The sequence below is a fragment of the Poecilia formosa genome, unplaced genomic scaffold (assembly GCF_000485575.1).
Source record: "Poecilia formosa unplaced genomic scaffold, Poecilia_formosa-5.1.2 Scaffold30, whole genome shotgun sequence".
Classification (NCBI taxonomy): Eukaryota; Metazoa; Chordata; class Actinopteri; order Cyprinodontiformes; family Poeciliidae; genus Poecilia; species Poecilia formosa.
This window is the reverse complement of record NW_006799969.1, coordinates 2,128,125-2,147,980: the sequence shown is the minus strand read 5'-3', so window position 1 is coordinate 2,147,980 and position 19,856 is coordinate 2,128,125. Positions and strand designations below refer to the sequence as shown.

Sequence of the window (19,856 nt, the reverse complement as noted above, 5' to 3'; positions counted from 1 at the left end):
ATGCCTATGGGTGCAAAGGTCAAACAGTTTTCAAGCTTCTTTTTTTTCAGACACATACCCAGGGTCTTCTTCCACTCGTTTGCCAGCAATGGTCAAGAAAAGTAGAGCGGTTCTTCAGTCCTGGCCCACCGTCTGTGGTCTCTGTAAACCACATAAGATTCCAGTTGTATAATTCGTCTGGTAAATTATGCATTTAAGGGGGGAAAAAAGAACAAGTAGCATTCTGGTTTCAGTTAAATACCCCTTTTTATCCTCTTTCAAGTTTTTTTTTTTTTTGGTTTTTCCCAGACCCAGACATATATGGATTCTTTCATTGTGTTTATCCAAATTTAATGATGTTTAATCTTACTTTCAACAGTATTACAGACCTATCATCAGATTATTTGTCTTTTTCTTCACTGTCAGTGCTCAAAAGGCAGCACATGTGAGCCAAGATTTTACCCATTTATAAGAGAGATTGCTTAAAATTAATGTCCTTCTCTGTCTTCACCAGCTGTTCTTAATGTGGACAACTCTGTGGTGGATTTGGAGACCATTGAAGCTCTGTATGAAAATGTAAGAAGTTGTGTGATTAACGTAGCAATATGAGAAGAAAGTATAGTTTTACAGCTTTTACTTCCAAGTATTTTTGCTTTAATGAATGATACCTTCCTTCTTCTAACAGAGGGCCACCAGTGATGAGATTGACAGGATCCTAAAACATTATGAGACTTCCAAAGAAGATGAAGTGAAACTTCTGGACAAACCTGAACAGTAAGAGTATTTCTACCATTTCTTGTATGTACTTTAGTGTAATATATGTGAAAGGAGTCCTTAGTATTTTAGTATGTGCACTTGGAGTAGGATAATGGCTTATAATAAGCAATGCTCCTATTTGAGTTTTGCGGTCAGGGTGTAAATTTCTGGTTTTTATGAAGCCCTGACCTACCGATGTCGATTTTTATTTAAGATATATAATAGAAGCAGCCCTCATTTATTTTTATTGCGGGCAGATTTAGCGTCACACCTCGGCGTGCAGGAGGGTTGCGCTTATTTTAATAAGACAAAATTATTACAGAGTTGACATTTTATGTTCGCAGCTATTCCTTTAATAGCAGTCTTGTGTGCAGCTCTCTACCTTAACTTCAGTCGGCCAACATTTTTAAATCAAACAAATTCCATGATACACAGAGATAGAAAGTTCAGATTGGTGAAGCAGAGAGACCTTGCTGTATTTCGTTCAGCCTTGCTGGTATCTGCTGGAAGTCTTGCTCTCGCTCGCTTTCTCACAGCCTGAAAGACATGTCTTGACTTGACTAGAGAGTAATTTCATTTAATTTGACCTACTGGTCACTGCTCAGGGTGTAGAAATCAACAGTCTGGTCACCAACCAAATTCTCACATAACACTGAAGTAATTCTTATATTTGCTTAAAGTCAGTCCTAAAACTAAAAAAAACATGAATGGAGGATGCTTTAGGATTTCCGTCGGGGATTAAGTAGCCTCGGTCCGTTAACAAGACTTGGATTTAGTGGTGCCGCCTAGCCTGGCCTTCCCTTGTCCATGTTTGACCGAAGCTGTCACTATGGCTGCCTGAGTCATCCTTACTCAGTGTCTGCCTTCATCGGCCGGCCCTAATCACACAGGATGTTACCTCTCTGCTCCCCTCCAACACGGCACTGTTTACATAAGTCGTCTTGCATCAGGCCAGAGCTACCTTTGATCACTCTCCATGCACCGCTCATTGCTCTCCCTCCACCCGACCCCCTTGGACCTTTCAAGCCCAGCAGAGCAGCACCACTCATGACTATCAGCTGCCTGCCTGCCTATGAACAGCAACATTGACTCAGCCGCCCTGTGTGGAGAAGCCCGGCCTGCCAAGGCCCCAGAATAGTTCTTCCTGTTAGACATTTTGTTTAATTCTGCCATAACACATCAAACCCTATTCCTCCTCCCCACCACTTTTTTTTTTTGTTTTCCAGGTTTCTTTACGAGCTCTCCCAGATTCCTGACTTTGCAGGCAGAGCTCACTCCATGATCTTCCAGTCAGTATTCCTCGATACCATCTCCTCCTTACGTAGCAAGGTGGAAATTATCTCCAACGTCTGCAAAGTAAGAGCATCACGCCAGCAAGTGCTGTCTCAAAAGATGTCGTTCAGCATCATAAAGGATAACTAAACCAAAAAATCCATGTGTATGTTTCTGCATCAGGACCTCCTTGATTGTGACAGTCTGCGGGATGTGATGGGTCTCGTTCTGGCATTTGGGAACTATATGAATGGAGGGAACAGGACAAGAGGTCAGGCTGATGGCTTTGGGCTCGAGATCCTCCCGAAGCTAAAAGATGTCAAGAGCAGGGTACTTATCGTTTTGAGGGTTACTTCAATGGTGTTGATGTCACTTAGTGGCTTTAAACATCCTAATTATTTGTTGTTTGACTTCATCAGGACAATCACATCAATCTTGTGGATTATGTGGTTTTATACTACTTGCGGAACTTTGACAAAGTAAGTTTTAAAAACTCACTTGAAACCAAAATTGTTTCCCTATGTTTAAAGGCATTAAATAAATACCTTTTTGTTTCCTGTTATAGCATGCCGGTACAGAAAGGAGTGTGTTTCCTCTGCCTGACCCTCAAGAATTTTTCCAGGCAGCACAGGTGAAGTTTGACGACCTTACCAAAGACATCAGGAAACTGAAGCGGGATCTAACTGGTAGGACATACTAAATGGTTTAAAACCTTAAAATGCATTTAATTCTGTACAGCTTCAACATTTTGTCCTGTTGAAGCTGTTTGGCAAATCCTGCCAAAAGTTAGTTACAGTGCCTGGCAAGGGTTTTAATACCCTTTATACATTTTCAATTTGTCACATTAGAACCACCAACTTCAATGTATTTATACGGTATTTTATTGGTTAATTTACGGTATATAAATTAACTCAGTATTGTAGGAAAAAACAATGCTTCGTTTTCCTTTTTTCTTTTTTTACAAACATTCTGATTGATGTAATATTCATTGAGCTATCCAGGAAACATGGCAAACATGGAGAAGAAACTTGTTTTTGTCAGATCAGTCCAATTTTTGGCTTTTTAGATGTTTTTAAATGCTTTGGGTGAAGAAATTTGCATCAATGGTTGGATTCAAAACACATTCGTGGATAAAAATGGTTCAGTCAAAGTCCAGACTCCACTTCATTTGAGAGTCTGTGCCTAGATTTGAAAAAAATAAAATAAAATAAAAAATAGACTGAGATTGAAATGCAAAGAAGAATTTAGCAAAAAAAAAATTGTCTAGATGTCCAAAGGTAGTAGATACACCCCAAATGACCGGGGCAATTCTGCACATTTGTGACTTCCACACACAGCAACTTTTTTGCCTGTAAGTCTTGTCAGAAGTAACAACTAAATTGTCCCACCTGTTTTTTGGAGAGCTGCCTCCAAATCATTGCCAAGCAAACGGCATTTGCGCATGAGGCCATATTGAACGTTATCGCTGAAATCATCTTTGTGTCTCTGTTAATCAATCAGTGTAATTGTATACGTTACTATCTGTCATCAGCGCAGTTTCGATGGAAACGTACTTCCCATGGACCCTTCCTGCTCCGTGCTTTGAGAGCTTTGTGTATATTTAGAACTGTAGGAGGCCCTACGGCAACTTTTCTCAGTTTCATTGTCCCCTTGCAGTTTCCTCTGTTCTGGCACCAATGGCAGAATGTTTAGCAGCAGCATTTTTATGTCTTTTATGAACATTTTTGAAGCATGAGTAACAAAAACATTCCTGTTCAGTGAGGAACCTTCACAGCAACAGTTGGCGGATAAACAAACACACTTTTGATGTTCTGCGCTTGCTGTATCCTGAGCTGCTGAGATGCTCAGTAACTCAGCCAGGCATCCAGGTTGTCTTGGCCAGGGCCATGTGGAGGTTAAAGGAGATGCCCCTCTGTGCCCTCGGTGTCTGTCGTTATTTAAATCAAGCAATAATATGGCATATGAAAGCAATTAGATATGCTCCACATTGCTGTTAAAACCCTCTCTTCTCTGACCCGAGGGAAAAATACAAAGAGCCTGTTAAAGTACCCAGACCCACCTCAAGCTGTCACTCATTTATTAGGAAAAATGGAAGACCTGAAGACAATAAATGCAATGTAAGGGCCCTCATATTTGATCTCTGCTGAAGCACAGTCTGGCACAGTAGTCCTCGGGGTATTAGCATCACAGGCCGGGCGCTGGATCCTGGATGTTTGGCGAGCTGCACCTATGACTCCCACCATTTTTTATCCTCTCCAGCCGCCAGGAATAAATATTTATGCCTGGCTATTATAAACCAGCCCAAAGAACACAACTGGTCCTAATTATAAGGCTAACACAGATCACTTCCATCCACAACAAGAACATTGTCTGACACTCAGACTGAATCCCATTTCCCCCCCATCATCCTCAGCTCTCTACCCTACGTCAATACAAGGTTGGGCTCTCAATCTAGAAACTGCTGTATTTTAAAGGGCTAACTCTAAAGCAAGACAGGAGATTGAGATAGGAGCTGTATTTCCTAATACCCTGACAAATCTGAGTGTTCCAGTGTATTGTCATTAATATTATTCACTATCACTGTTAGTTATTGTTTTTACAGCTTGAAATATGTTTTAATTTAAAACTGTTTTACAAATCCAACAACCACAATCTGGATCTTGTCGGGACTGATTCAGATTTTTTATTTTTTATTTTTTACATTTTAACTGTGTACCTTTTCTGGCTTTTACAGTTAAAAAAAAAAAGCAAACAGAAGAAGCAACCAATAATATTGTGATAACTCTGGGAAAGAAGGCAGACCCCTTCCTGAGCTGGGGATCTCTGTTTGGGACGATTATTAGTTGTGCTCTCCACTAAATATAAAATATATGGATAAATAAGGAACTGCTGAAAAAAAGCTTAAATAATTTCCATTTGTGGTCTGCCAAAAGTTATGTTAGGGTCACAGAAAGCATGTGAAAGCAGGTGTTAAATGAGGCCATATTACCAGTTCTTTGCCTCTTTTCGAAATGCTATTTATTGATTTTTACATCACAGAAAGCAGACAGAGAGGTTTATCTGTCAGGGAGTTTCTGAAATCTCATTGGTATATTTTAACCACCACCTGGACAAAGTTACAAGGAAAAGTCAAAATGTGTGATGGGGAACCCCTTGAAATATGAAAAGAGCATCTGGATTGCCCTGTTTTTTGCACTGTTTTGACTTGAACTGGACAACTTTGGAGAGAATCTGGTCCTTACCTGATCCTGAGGTGGCCACTTTTTTTATATTTTTTTTTGAAGCTGATAGCTCTCCTAGCTCTCCTTTAAGTGGATACATCCATATGTGCATCACAAACAAATTTCATGCAGATCCTGAGTGCAGAAACCTGAGTTATGATTTCTTCGTTCCGCTAGTCGCCACCGCTGCTCAGGAGCGACTCACCGTCCGCTTGGCTACACTCTTCTTCATTGGCTTGTGGAGAAACATGATCCTCTTTTGATGGGGTTTCCTGTTTTTGGGAGAGGGTGATGACCTCTCTCTTGGCTCCACTCGGGGGAGAGGGATGAGCGGGAGGCCACAAGGACATACTGTAGGCCTTATGTCTCACATGTAGTTTTTGCCAGCAGTGCTGTTTTTCTGAGCTGTTTCAGCACCAAAAATTGTCCTTATCAGGGAATCTCTGCCTTCCTCACGTGAAAAAAAAAAAAATCCTTTTTTAAAATCTTGTTTTAACTACTGCTTTCAGAGCAGTGCAAAAATGTTCCTTTGGCTGCCGTGTAATTGGACGAGACACGCAGGCAGGGATGCAACCCAATGAAATAGGATCAAATAAAAAGAAACAGTCAGAGCTCATTTGCTGCTCAGGGGGGTTTAGTGTTTCACAGAAGGCCTGGACCAGGTTAGGCATTCATCACTGTGGCAAATCAGACAGTGTCCTGATTTTAAATGGCCTTTAATGTCAGGTTTAGGCAGGGCCTTTAGCCTGAGCTCTGTTTTACGACTGAGGCTCCACTGAGGACCTGCGCGTGTGAAGCCAGTATGCAAAGGTGCCGTCACCTCTCCTCTGACTAAACAAGACAAAACATGATGCAAAACTCCAGGGTCTTTGGAAATGATTGGTTGCTATTTGTAATGCAGGAAATCTCTAATAAATGTTCCTGTTTAACCTTTTATACACTAAATTAGTTCAGGTTTGTTTAATGGAGAAATATGTTTAATGTCTACTAAATGCATATTTGAAGTGAGTTTCATGTCTCACCTTATATTTTTTTTCCAGGTTGCCACCGTTGTAACCCTTGAAAAAATGGTAAAGACGAGTCATTTTGGCTGATTTATCAAAGATGAAAAGGGGAGTTAAGGTTTTACCATTTCCCTGCTGAGACCGTCTTTTGGCTCGCTTGCTGAGGGGCTATAGTATTGTATTTTTTTATATTTTTTTTTATGTGGGGGCCTGACTGTTTCCTGGAACTGAAGATAATTGGGGATGAGGAAGAGAATTCACTTTTCAGGTATAAATAACAAGAACATACCAGAACAGGAACCATGTACTTGGTTTAAACTCTTAAAAATAAGGTTTTATTGGCGTGATTCCGAATGTTCATAATTCTAAAGCATGAACGCGACTGTCGAAGGAGAATTATTGCGTTAGTTTGAACTGCTGCTCTGCTGGCGCCCAATCTTCCAGTATCGATGTGGAACAAGAACCACATGTATAGCAGAGTGTGTTTCCTCACTGCTCTCTCCCTCGGCGTTGTTCCTTGTCCTGCGTTTGTTCTGTGTTTGTGCTTTATCATCATCCAGATCTTCATCTGATGCTCAGGCAGTAGGTAGGTTGTCATTGCCCCATTTCATGCTCTGAAACATTCATCAAACAACCGAAGGGGAGATTTTGCAGTTTTCCTCCAACTCTCAATCTGCTGTTGACAATTTCCTTTGCAGCAGATTTGTACTATTTTAGTCTGTGCTGTGATCATAGCAGTCATATTTTATGAATTAGAATGTGCATTCTGATGAGTCAGATTAAAAGTACCTTTTGAAAACAATCTTTGAACGGGTTTTAAACATACTTTTTTCTTTAAGCCCACATTTATGGAATCTGTTCATCATTTGCAAGCAGAAAATAATCATAACTAACAGAAAGAGTTTAAAACACCTGCTTGTGTGAAATTAATCTGTGTGATCTGTTTCGTTTAGTGAATTGAGGTATTAAAATTAATGAACTTTTTATTAATATTTCAATGTATTTAATATGATTGCACATATTCACATAAAAGTTGTCCCTTTTACCAACCACGCAAAGTCAATTCAAGTTTGGCTGTCATATTTGGGTTAATTATGTTTTTTTTTCTTTTCCCAGATTGAAATGAAAATCTGCTAAAGATGTCTAAAAAGTCTTAAAATAAAATTTCACACAGATTTACCTTTAAATGAAATATTTAATTTACAGTTCTTCAATCGAGGAAATATTCTGTCAGGAAACCATAATGAATGCAATAAAAAGATGATCGGAGTTTAAATGAACTTTTAATAAGAATTCCTAAATTTTATCTTTCCATGGGGTATAAGTATGATGTGACACTTAGATGCATTAGGACCTATGTTTATCTTGCTGCTATGCTTAGTAAGAAAACGGCAGCAAAAAGTGATATTTTGGGGCCAGTAAGTCTACATTAGATGCTATTTCATGCCAACTTGTTATTTTGAGATGATGCCAAAAATGCAAAACTTTTTCTGACCCTGTGTAACCAGTGTGGTTAGAAGAACTCTACCAGAATCGTTCTTTGGTGACACAAGATTAAGATTGAGCTTTTCACCAACAGTCAATCCAGGTGCATTTGGCATGAAACAAAGGAATGAATAAGTAGAAACCTTCTTAGTCATTAAGTACAGCAGTGGCAGATCTGTGACGCTCTGGGCTTGCTTTTCTTCCTGATGCTTTAAGAACCTGTGGAATCATCAACTCTGAAATACCATAAGATTTTAAATACATAATTATGACGGCATCTGCCAGAAAAGTGAAAAAAAAAAAGTGTCCATGATTTGGTCTTTCAGTAGGACAGTGATCAAAAACATATAGCTTCATACTCACAGAAATGGTTCACCTGTCTCAAAACGAATAATTCCTGTCACCAGATTTAGGTCTGGTAAATCTGATTGGTTTCATTTCATCTCTTTTGTGTAATGAATAATTTTTTTATCATCTGGAGAGATTGGGCAGAGCGGATTGGCCAAAGATCCCTGCCTCTTCTTCTCCAACCTTGTGAAATGTTACAGAAAAGATTTACTGCGGTCCTACTGGGAAAGAACGGTTGGTAGTATTAACAGCAGGGGACTAATAATTATATCACCTTAATTTTTGCTAAAAAAAATTATTTTCTTATATGTTTACTTCTTTCCATTAGTAACAGTGCTCAGATTAATATACATTCTAAATTTGATGTGTTTGAGATGCTGCTGCAACAAGAAGATGTATTTATTTTACTTTGTATTTGAGGAGTTTTATGTTTTTCCATAGCTGTTGACAGGTTACCTAATATAATACAACGAGAATACTCATCCGCTAAGACATTAAATCACTTGGAAACACTAATACAAAAGAGTTTAAGTGACTCAGGAGATCATTTTTATACTCTGATTAGCTCTGTTTACCCTCTCTTTGTGGATTACTATATTTGTTGTCTACATCTTCCTTAGAGAGCATCAAAGATTTGGAATGTCAAACACAGTCAAAACATTTCCTTACCAATAAATCCACTAGATAAGTTATTTTCCTTTGGGGTTGTTTCTTTAATAACTTGCAGATGAATATTAAATTAAAACCATATTTCCAGTGATTTTCTTTTAACCCGTTGATAAATGCATCAGTCTAGAATCGCAGTTGGAAAGCAGCTAAAGGAAATTTGTTTCCAATTCAAAATAAAGCTAAACGACAGGATAAAATCCTAGGACATCCATTATTTGTACACCCACCCATATGTTCCCAGACCCATACAGAAATCAAGCATGCCAGGAAATTATGGTACAAATACACAATCTATTAGTCTCTGTAAGACACATCTAAACCTCATAATTTGGTGTATTTTGTGTGCGCTGTATTGCAAAAGTATTCAGAATCATCAGTTTTATCCACACTTTATCCTACATGACCGGCATGCAAGAAAGTATTCATGGAGAAAAATTAAGGCTACACAATATGTTTCCAACACCATCTTTATAGTGACACAAAGTGATGCTGTTCTTCATCAGGGACAAGGAAGCTGGTCAGAGTTAATGGGAAGATGATTGAAGCTAAACATAGTCCAAACCTAAAAGAAAACTTGTTAAAGGCTGCAAAAGACTTCAGACTGTATTGGGGGTTCATCTTCCAGTCAGACAGTGACTTAAAATACAGAATGGCTTTGCATGGTAACATTCAAATCTGCGAGAATACTTGAATGTTTGTAGATTCTTTCTATCTATTTTGACTGATTTTGAGCTATCTGACGAAGAAAAATGGGCAAAAGATTAAGTTTCTACATGCTAAAAATGTCAAAAGGCCTGTATCCTTTATTGCAGTTGAAGGTGGTTCTACAAACTGTTAAATCAAAGGGTGAATACAAATAACATGCTGCACTTTTTTTATTTTTTTATTTGTACAGCTCTTCAGTGGGAGAAGAGCTGTAAAGGACAAAATGTTATCTCAGTCAATCAAAAAATCCCTAATGTGTATCAAGAAATGCCTGCGTAGATTGTTGTAAAATTTACCTGTCAAGATTGTCAACACACGCAAACGTAAAAAGACCATAAAATCCTAAAATAAAAAAGAATTTATGAATTTCTTTACTATTTTTGCATATTTTTCATAAACAGAGGAAAAAAAACTGCTGGTGAGTGCTCAAAGTCAAAGAAAAAAAAAATCCACATTAGTGAAAGTGGTTATCTTTAAAAGGTTTAACACAAAAATATTTTTTTCATACAGTCCAATTGGAAGACCACTTATTTGTGGTTAGGGAGAAAAACTGTTTTCTGCAAGAGCTCTTAGATCTGTGGTCTTCCGTTTTGCCTGACGGCACCAACTCTTGGGCTTACAGTGGAATCCTACTTGTGACTGGGCTTTTCCAGACATGTATACAACTCTTAAGACAATGTTTAAAACTCCAACATTTTGGTTTTATTCTTTACAGCTGTTGTGTTTATTGTGGGCTTCCTCCTTGTGGCCTACACTGTCTGGACCACATTTGGAAGCAAGCCGCTTCTAAATTGTAGACTTGCTGTTTTGAGCGCCATTTTAATAGGTGCTTTTGAGTTGGGGGACTTTTGGCCGGAAAGTGTGGTTTCTCCAAACAGAATATATTGATTGGTGTGTTTGCATGGTCACTGATTTTATTGTAAACTCGCTTCTCATCCAGACCTTGTGGTTGTACTTGATAAGCCCTGATTCATGACGTTTAAATGGCGCATTTCTTAATTTAGCAAGGCGTTTAGTGAATAAAATATTTAGCTGAGCGTCGTGTCGCAGGTGCAAGAGCTTCTCATGCACACACGCCAGAGCCAAGCCGAACTCGGATGTAAAAGCAGCGACGCAGCAAAGTGAGACAGCGGGCCAGACCTGTTAATGTCCTTTTTCTGTTGCAGAAGTATTTAGCTATGCAGTCATAAGCAAGTTAAGGTATTTACTGCAGCCATTAATGACTTACAGGTTGGAGGATTGTGCCTAAGTTGTTTCGCCAGACGCCTGTGTGTATAGTTACACAGGCTTACAGTTGAGAGGAAATGGGGAAAGGTTCGGCTGGCACGCGCTCAGTCAGGGCCGTTTCCTCTGAGCTGGTGTGAGTTGGATCATTTGGCACGTTAACCAAAAGCCATCTACAAACCACAAACACATCTGCTGCACTAACATGCGCCCGGAGTTCTAAGAACAAAAAACTATGCAAGCAGGGAAATTCTACGTCATTGCAAGTTAAATGTTTTTGGATAGACTTTTGTAAAAGTCATTTTGAAGTTATTAGAAATGTTAACATGTTAAGCAATAAATTATTCAATGGCAAACCATGTAGTAGCTGCTGAAATCAGTGCATAAAGAAAAAAACCCTGCAATTATGTTGAAATAAAAGCTCAGCTTGAGGTTAACAACCCCATTAAAGCATTTCTTAAATAAAGGTTTCCTATTTTTTATTATGCTTATAGACAGGTTTGTCATTTCAGTTAATTACAGGAATGTGTAATTAACTGTTTCTATATGTATTGGAGGAAAATGAATCAAAATTAAACAAATACGAAAAATAGGATGTAATAAGTTTTAATGTTTGTAGATTTTTTTTTTTTTCTCAGTCTTAACTCTTGTACGGTGCTGAGAAAAAAGTGTTTGTTAAAGACATGGTCAGTTTAGCTTTTTTGTCATAGAAATTACCTGAGTAAATTCAACAAGCAGCTTTCAAATCACGCTTGGGAAAAAAATCTATCCAACACAAATCGAGCAACAAATCTGAAAAGACTACATACTAGTATAGTTTGATGTTTTTTTGGCTTGAGTTGCTTCTTTATGCATGTTTGTTAGTTTAATTGCAGGTCAAAACAAATCAGAGTTAAAACAGCCTGCAAAGCAGAAAACAAACGGAACCAAACACACATTTGTGGGCTTTTTTTGTTTTTTAATTGGAAACATTGTTACTCCAGAGTTTTAAGGATCTGTTTACCCCTTTGTGGTTGGTAATTTTATTCAGATGACATTTGGGGTATGTGCCATTAGCCCTTTTTAGGCTACATTACAGTTTTTCTTTCTTCAACATACTTTCCTGCATGCATGAAGACTTTTTGAGACAAATCATGCATTCTTTGCCCAGGTCATTTAACAGAAACAGTCGAGACTCATTTGTACACTTGCGAACCTTTCAATTCTTTCTCCTCTCACCTTCTTTCATTCTATTTTTTCTTCTTCCTACCAGCTTGTGAGAAGAATGTGGAGAACGTCTGCACCAACTCATCAGATGAACACCTGCAGCCCTTTAAGCAGAAGATGGAGGCATTTTTTTCAACTGGTGAGTCGAGATGAAATCATTTCTTGTATGGTGTGAAAACAAAATGTTACATTTATTCATTTAAAAGTGTTAGTCATTTATTTTCATCATGTACAGTAATATGTAAAGTTCTTTGCTAAAGTATACCTATCCCTTGCAATTATTTTCTATTTTCTTATGCTGCAATCAAAAACTTTAAAGTATTTCATTGGGGTTTTCTGTTTTATATGAAGACAAGGTACTACATAGCTGTCAAAAAATCATAGAAGTTTAGATTTTCATTCAGCCTTCTGCACTGTGATAGTCAAATAGTGTAACCAGCTGCCAGTACGAAAGTGCACATTGCACCTTAGGAGATTTTTCCAACACTGACTAATCAAATTGAGGTGAGGCAGAAATGCACGACTCAGCTTTGTCAAATGAACTAATAGAACTTATACCGACGTACTCTAAACTGGAATCCCCATGTGTGTTTCCTTGTAGAATTGAAATTGTGGATTTCCTGACAGCAGATTTTCACAATTTCTTGTACGTATCTCATTTCTGTCATTTACTGAAAAACCAGTTACCTCCATGACCTATTATACAGGTTAACTTTTAGCTTTTGTATACAAGCTAAACATTTTTCCTAACATGACATGCCTAATATTTGGAAGCTTTTAAATCGGTCTTGGTTGTAACTGTTTGTTTTTTTCCCCAAACATCCTAGAAAATGATTTTTGAATGGAAAACTTGTAAAAAAAAAAAATTTTTTTGATAAACAAGTTTCCTTGAGCTCATTCCCTGACGGGAAAGGTATAAATTATCGGTGTTTGCAATGATTCCATGACGAGGGCAAAAAACAAGTCAGCAGCATTCACATCAAAGAGCAGCTGAGGCTGTTAAACTCTGACTCATCATTAAAAGTAAGTTACTTATCCAGGCTAAAGACTCAGAAAGTCCCACTTACATACATGTGTCCTGCACATGATATGACATATTACAGCAAGCATGAAAGTTTGCATAAACCCCCAGCAGAAATTGAACTAATGGAGATGTTTTTATACGATGAAGTCTTGGTGTGCAGAATTACATTTTTCCTGGGCATAAAATTAACAAATAAATATTAAACTTCATACTGGACATTGCCTCAACAAGTCTTGTTATTACCATGTGTGCCATTTTCCTGACATAGTTTGTGGCACCTGTCTAGTGCGAGCAGTACTTGGCATATATATCATTACAACTTTATCACAAAATTATACCTGTCTTGGGGATTCCATGAAATTGTTTAATTAATGTGCACTGCATGTGTTTTTCAATTGAGGTATTAGAGTTGAGTATAAATGTACACCTCACTTTTCTGGTGTTTTAGAAGCAAAAAGAAAAATAAATTATCTGTTTCTTTTCTAAGTGTGAACTGTTCTTATGTTACTGAATGTCAATAAAATTCCAATAAAAAGTTTGTGTATTAAAAAAAAAAAAAGATTAGCAAAAAATGACTTGGTATGAATATGTTGCATGCCACAGTAACTATGAATTTGCTGACAATATATGTTCCAGTACGTTGTTTTTTTCTTAGATTTTAAGAGTCATTATTTTTCTAACAGACATAAAATAAGATAGAAAGAATGAGATTTTGTAGGTTTTCTTTTTCTTTCGGATTGCTCCTCATCTTGTTATCTGGCTGCTGGTTTAAGCAGCGGTTAAGAAAAGTGTGTCAGAGTTTTAAAGCCCTAATTTATTGTCCTTCTCAGCATGCATGTCTCATAACTTTCTAGTTAGCGACTAGTGGTTTCATGTTAACACGTGGAGCGGAGGAAGAGAAGCTTCACACATCCCCTCTCCGGGCCGCTTTCTTTCTCGGCTCCTGTGCCACCTCTGCAGTCACACCAGAGGGGTACCTCAGGCGCCAGCCGTACCCCCACTGAGACTAACACCATTGGTCACGGCCCCTCTCTTCTTCCCCCTCCTCCTTTTATTCCAGACATGACCACCCCCCTCCCATCATTAGGTTTTACCCAACATACATGTAAAAAAGGACTAAAAATAAAAGGGGTTGTTGATCGCAGGCTTTAGCTCACCTACTCCCAGAAGACCCCCAAACCTGCCTTTGAACAATTTTTTGGAGACTTCCCCCTCTTAAATCTTCAAGTAGAAAAGGTCCCCCATCATTGTAAAAAGGATGAATCTGGAAAAATGCAATAAATCTGAGATCACAGGCACTCTTTGGCCCTAGATAAATTCTTGCACCTCAGCCTGGCCCGCCGCACACATCTGCCTTGCATTTAGACACTTTTACATGGCAGGAGTCCACAAGAGCCTTCGGTTCCCAAGCTTCTCTGCTTCAGCTACAACATGCAGTTATATGCCAACACATGTACACAAATGCACACACAAAAAAGCTCAACAAACAGACCGCAGCTCCCCACCTCCAAAGCCCAGGCGTCACACACTCACACATCTGAATGTCAACATGCAGAGCCATGTCAAACTTTACAACGTGCTTAATAATCAGTGGGGTAGCATGTTAACTGAGCCTGTGCCACCTTAAGTCTTAGCATTTCTTAACGATAACGCTATAGATGGCAGGTAAAGGAGTCATTGACTCAGTCTCATCCTCAGCTTTATGATCAGTCCTATGTTTTGTTTTTTGTTTTGTTTTTTCATATGTTGCAGCTCAAAAGGAGCATTCTGCTGAAGAGGACCGGCTCAATGGAGCTCAGAAAAGGTAGGGAAGAAGCACAATGTAATGTTATCAAGGTTATAAACCACACCCCAAAAAATCTTCACTTTTCCATCTGTCCATCTTTATCAGAGGTAAAAGAGGAAATGACAACCAAACCTAAAACACTATTCAAGGTTACGAGAAGAAATTAGATCTGTCAGCATTGTAGTCAAGAAATAAATGTACTAATTCTAAAACTAACATCTACCAAATATCTCTTGATATAATTATACAAAAGAAACCCAACAAACCAGAGGTTATACATAGATTCTGCCCGACCTCTGTACATTAATGACAAGTTTTATGATGAGAAAAGACAAAAGTAAAGTTTTTTATTTTTATTCAAACTGGTTAAAGTCTAATATTTATTGAGTGTTTGTCTCTCAGGAGCCAACCATGTTTTATGGCACAGTTTTAAGTACTCATGGTGAGTTTTACCAAAGAGGGGAAAAAAGAGGAAGATGCATTCAAACTCTGAGAATCACTTGGGCACATCTGCTTTCAGGAATACAACATTCACTAAGGAAAAGATTGAGGGCCTCACTGTGGTCCAAAATCGTACTGACTGGATTTCTGAAGATGTCCGGTTCCCACACTCCCATCTCTTGCCTTGGCTGAGAGGGAAAACTCTGTACCAACGACTGTTTAGAAAGAAACAATACTGAAAATGGCAGAGTCTTGGTTTTGACCCACGTCTCGATGTTTCCTCATGCCCCCTTTCCTAAGCAAAAACTGTTTCAGCCTCTCGACTGGTTGGGAGCTGAAAGCAGCTAACATGCTCAAGTCGTTCTAAGACTTTGAAGTCACACTTTCTTGATCTAACTATTGATTAGTTCAGAGAAAGTATTTTGAGATTTATTTCAGATTATGTACGGTGACAGAGTGAAATTGTTGTCTTTGTATTTTTGTTGTTTTTTTTTATTATTAGACAATAGACATTAGCTTAATATGTATATTTAATTCTTGACTGTGTTAATTACTAATTCACACAGACTCTTTTCATAATCTTTAAAGTAAAATTATGTATGATTGATAAAAAAAAAATGTAACTCCTGAGAATTATATAGAAAACTAGATGTAAAATGTGCTTTTTTTATATACATACATCCAAACCACCCATCTCCAAAAACGCAACTTTTAAGGAAATAAAAAAATAAAACAAAATCTTGATGTTTTGATATAAACTCACAGCTTGGTCAAAGTCACTTTTCACTGGATATTTATCAACGAGACCACAGAGTGCTGAAGGGTAAACAGGACAGTTGATCCTCATAAAACAAAAAAATGAGTCAAATGGAAACCATGGGGGTTTTTTTGATTGTGTCTATTTGTGACAAAGATTTCTCAGTGAGGTGGAAAAGAACTCTGATTTATGAGACGAACTGATTTTGGGGCATGATGTAATATAGTTTAATATAGCTTTGTCATGTTACAACCAGCTACAGAGAGTGTATTTGAAACAGGGCATAGCACCACTTTGTTGTAAACATAGCTGCTATCTGTTAACACAAATGTTTAAATCTGTTTAACTGATATTGTCAGGAGCTGATAACGTTTCTAGAAAATTAAAAGAGCTTCTTCGTATTTATCTGCCTGAATAAAATTACCTGGAAAGGCACTGGATCAGTGGGCTGCTGTGTTTCACTGTTCTTTCGGTATACACTTGTGCTAACGTCGAGGTTTGTTAAAATTTACTGCAAAGATATAAAAAAAAATAAAATAAAACCGCACACCTCATGTCTGAGAAAAGCACCAGTGATCTTCCACAAAAGCCTGGATGCCCCAACCTTCCTCCCCCGCAGTTCCTGTCGTTCTTATCTGCCGTGTCTTACCCAGAAGACTCCCAAAAAGTCTTCCCATGAAACATATAGATTTATGGGCTTAAGTCACGCTGGCAGCCGCCGAGCTCGCTGTCTGAGCAAGATCCTCTCTGGAAGATTTCATATTGGAAAAAGATGGTGGAGCAGACAAACAAAGCAAATAGATTATTTTGGTCTTGTTTGGATAGAGAGCAGGTTTGTTTGCTTTATATTGTAACCCTCCAGCTTTCAAAATAAATCAGGAGAACGCATACAGATGAGGGTAAAAGACACTGGATATGAGAAAATGAAGCCTACCAAGGAAAAAAAAATGGACTGCGTTGGGAATCTTTGAGCTGCTCCGCTTTTTGTTGGTGTTATGAGCCAGGATGGTCAGTGAGGGATGGCTGCACCTCTCAGCCTCTTCATCCCTCCCTCACGCTGAAGTGATATTTCTGTCCTGAAGTGGACTAGGGTGTGCGTGTCCGTGCGTGTGCATGAGTGACACCACTGTAATGAAGGTGTTGAACTTGGAAGGGAAGATTGATCAAAAGGCCCCCACAGCTGAGAGCACCTTTGCTTTTAATGAAGTTTTCCTTTTAATTTAATCTAAAAAAGAGGGCTGGGGGGGCTGGCTCACTTGGTAGAACAAGAGGGAGGCAGGAGTCTGTCTTGCTTAGGTTCCCACAGAGCCACCTCATAAAAGTGACACTCTTTCTGATGAATATGAGCGTCAGTGGGCACTCCGGGCCCTGGGTGGGCTCTCACATCTGCGCTGGATGAGCGATTCTCGAACAAACCGTGGCCATGACAAAATTACAGCCGAATGAAATGGAGAACAGGTCTTTTAGAGCAAACAGATGCAACAGGCTCAACTTGATGATCCGAGCTGGATGCGAGGGCGGGAGAAGTTAGTAGTATGTTTGAGAAAGTAATTGTTGTTGTAGCTTAGTAAAACAGAGTCTGTATACAATTGTACATGTTGTAATTATATAGTGTTAAGCTTCATTTTACTAGAAACCTAATAACTTGAGAATGTCAGTAAACCCATCATGATGCAGGAGATTATTTCAACTACTAACATTAGTTTTTTTTTTTTTTTTTTTGTGGGGTGGGGGAGTTCTCCATGTGAATTGACTTCATAAATAAGCATAATTTAATATAATTTGAACATTAATTTATTAAAACATAAAATAACTTAATAATGCAGTACCAATTATAAAGTACCCTTAATTGTTTGTAACTAGACTTACATGTTAGATGTGCTTACTTTTTCTGCTTAGGCCACAGAGATACTGTATTTTCTAGTGATACTTTCACTAAAGTAAATTTTATATTATAATTATGAAATGTTTTAAAATGGAATAAAGATATAATGATTTTATAACTAAAACAATTAGGAATTCCACTTTCAAAATCATTGCAGAATAAGTTTGTCTTACGACGATTTAACATTACTGCCAACTTTCTTGTAAAAAAAAAGAATATTTAAATGTAGATTTATGTGAGAAAATCTACATTTACAATTAAATATATCTTTATATATGCAAAGATATATTTATATATGCATTTAAATATATATGTATATATGCAAATATATATTTAAATATGCATTTCAATGTATCTTTAACTAATTTGAATTAGTTAAGGAGAAAATTAAAGGTTTTGCTTTAGTTTTCATAGAGACCAGTGTATTTGAACTGTTTATTATTTCGTTTGAAGACTCTGACCTGCAGCTAAACTCAGTTTCAGAAAAGTAGAATATGACACAAGACCAGCAAGAAATCTTATGTCTGGTAATTATTTTTACCGTCTGGGTTTTTATGTTGGCGTCACGTTTCAAAGAAAGATTATTTGACAAGAAAATAACTTAGCTAACTTAAAAATATAATTAGCTTTTTAAATTATAAGATGATAAATGATTTAGACTATTGCTTTTAAATGGAAAAAAGGAATAGCACATTGTCTCTGTTTTCTTTTCTGTTAAACGGTTATAAAAGTGGTTAGTTTCTAAAATACTGAACAATAAGAATCTTCTTAGGAGTGAAATTAATTGTCTATGTCTAAGACAATTTCTACATTATACATCTATATAAGATTATATTTGAAAATGTTTACTTCTTTGTTCTTTACGTTGTTACATATACTATATATATACTATATACTATATATATATACTATATCTCGCAAAGGTCTTCATACTCCTCAGTTTAAAAGCAGTTGGTTGCCAATGCAGGTTTGTCACATTGAATCACAATAAAATGTATTGATGTATGAATAATTTTGCAATTCACTATGTTACCTTCTTCAAACAAGTAGGAACTCTACAGAATTAATGCTGAAGAAAAACATAAAATACCTAAATACTTCAAACTAATCTGCCCTAAGCTTTTTACACTTGCTGAGAATTAAATCTATACCAAGTAAATTTCCTGCTTGATCATTAGTTGGCCTTTATCTCAGCATGCAGACCTAATTTGTCTGCTTTGTATTTGGGCCTCCACTGGTGTTTTCTGTTTTTTTTCCCCCTGCTCAGTTCTGTCTCATTAAGTTTCCTTCTCCACCATCACGCTCAATTTCATTTGGCCCCGGTGCCACCTCTGCAGTCACTGTACAGCTACGGTTTTGGTTGGAGCAAGCTGGTGTGTTATGCTCCGCTGTGGGGTTACATGATGAAGCTGGCCTCTGATCCGCACTCGCGCTGACTCGGCCATAAACATGCTGTTTACTTGAGTAATCTGTTTTACAGAGGAAACAAAAGGAATGCAAAGATTTCCCTGTTTAAATTTTCCCCTGATTCTCACAACTGCTCTGAGTTCTGATGTGGTTCTTTTTTTTTCTTTTTTTATAGCTGTCAGTGAGGAATGCTGGCATTGGACGCTGCAGTAAACTCTCTCACGGCAATGGCTTTATTGAATAGATTATAGAAGTCTAGGTGTTTTTAGTTTGTGTATTTGAAAATAACAGACGTCTGTATTGTTTTTTTGTTGCATCTGTTTTATGGTTTGTTTTGATGAGTGCACAGATGGCTAAATCTCGTAGCTTGATTTGTGCAAGGTTTGACATGATGACCCAGGGTCAGGAGAGGAGCTGACAGAGAAGAGTTCCTGTTCGTCATGGCAGGGCAGGCCAGCTGCAACGAAGCTACCTGTGACGGTCATCTGTTTGGTCAATCCAAATATCTCAGAGCTGTTGTTCTTCTATCTCTGTGCGCAGGATGATGTACGGCGTAGCCCTGACAAAATAATGAAAACGTAAAGCAGGCTCCTGCAGAAATTTCCGTATTAGATTAGCTTTTCAAGTAGCCACCTAGCATCTGGAGATCAAGGCCTATCTGAGTGTCAGAGCGACAGAAAGCATCCT

General features: G+C 37.9%; 1 protein-coding gene across 5 annotated transcripts in view; it reads left to right on the top strand.

The window, feature by feature from the left end:
• The window catches only part of LOC103136124 (formin-1), a 55,965-nt gene that overhangs the window by 30,961 nt on the left and 5,148 nt on the right, over nucleotides 1-19,856 (top strand). For 4 of the 5 annotated variants that reach the window (XM_016670130.1, XM_007549233.2, XM_016670129.1 and 1 more), the window contains 8 exons: nucleotides 494-555; nucleotides 665-753; nucleotides 1,962-2,091; nucleotides 2,191-2,337; nucleotides 2,427-2,486; nucleotides 2,573-2,693; nucleotides 11,916-12,008; nucleotides 14,646-14,697. In XM_016670130.1, coding sequence (XP_016525616.1) covers nucleotides 494-555; nucleotides 665-753; nucleotides 1,962-2,091; nucleotides 2,191-2,337; nucleotides 2,427-2,486; nucleotides 2,573-2,693; nucleotides 11,916-12,008; nucleotides 14,646-14,697 — 754 coding nt within the window. Of the gene's footprint in view, nucleotides 1-493; nucleotides 556-664; nucleotides 754-1,961; nucleotides 2,092-2,190; nucleotides 2,338-2,426; nucleotides 2,487-2,572; nucleotides 2,694-6,268; nucleotides 6,464-11,915; nucleotides 12,009-14,645; nucleotides 14,698-19,856 lie in introns of those variants that run through there. The other variant, XM_016670131.1, reaches the window with a different exon arrangement.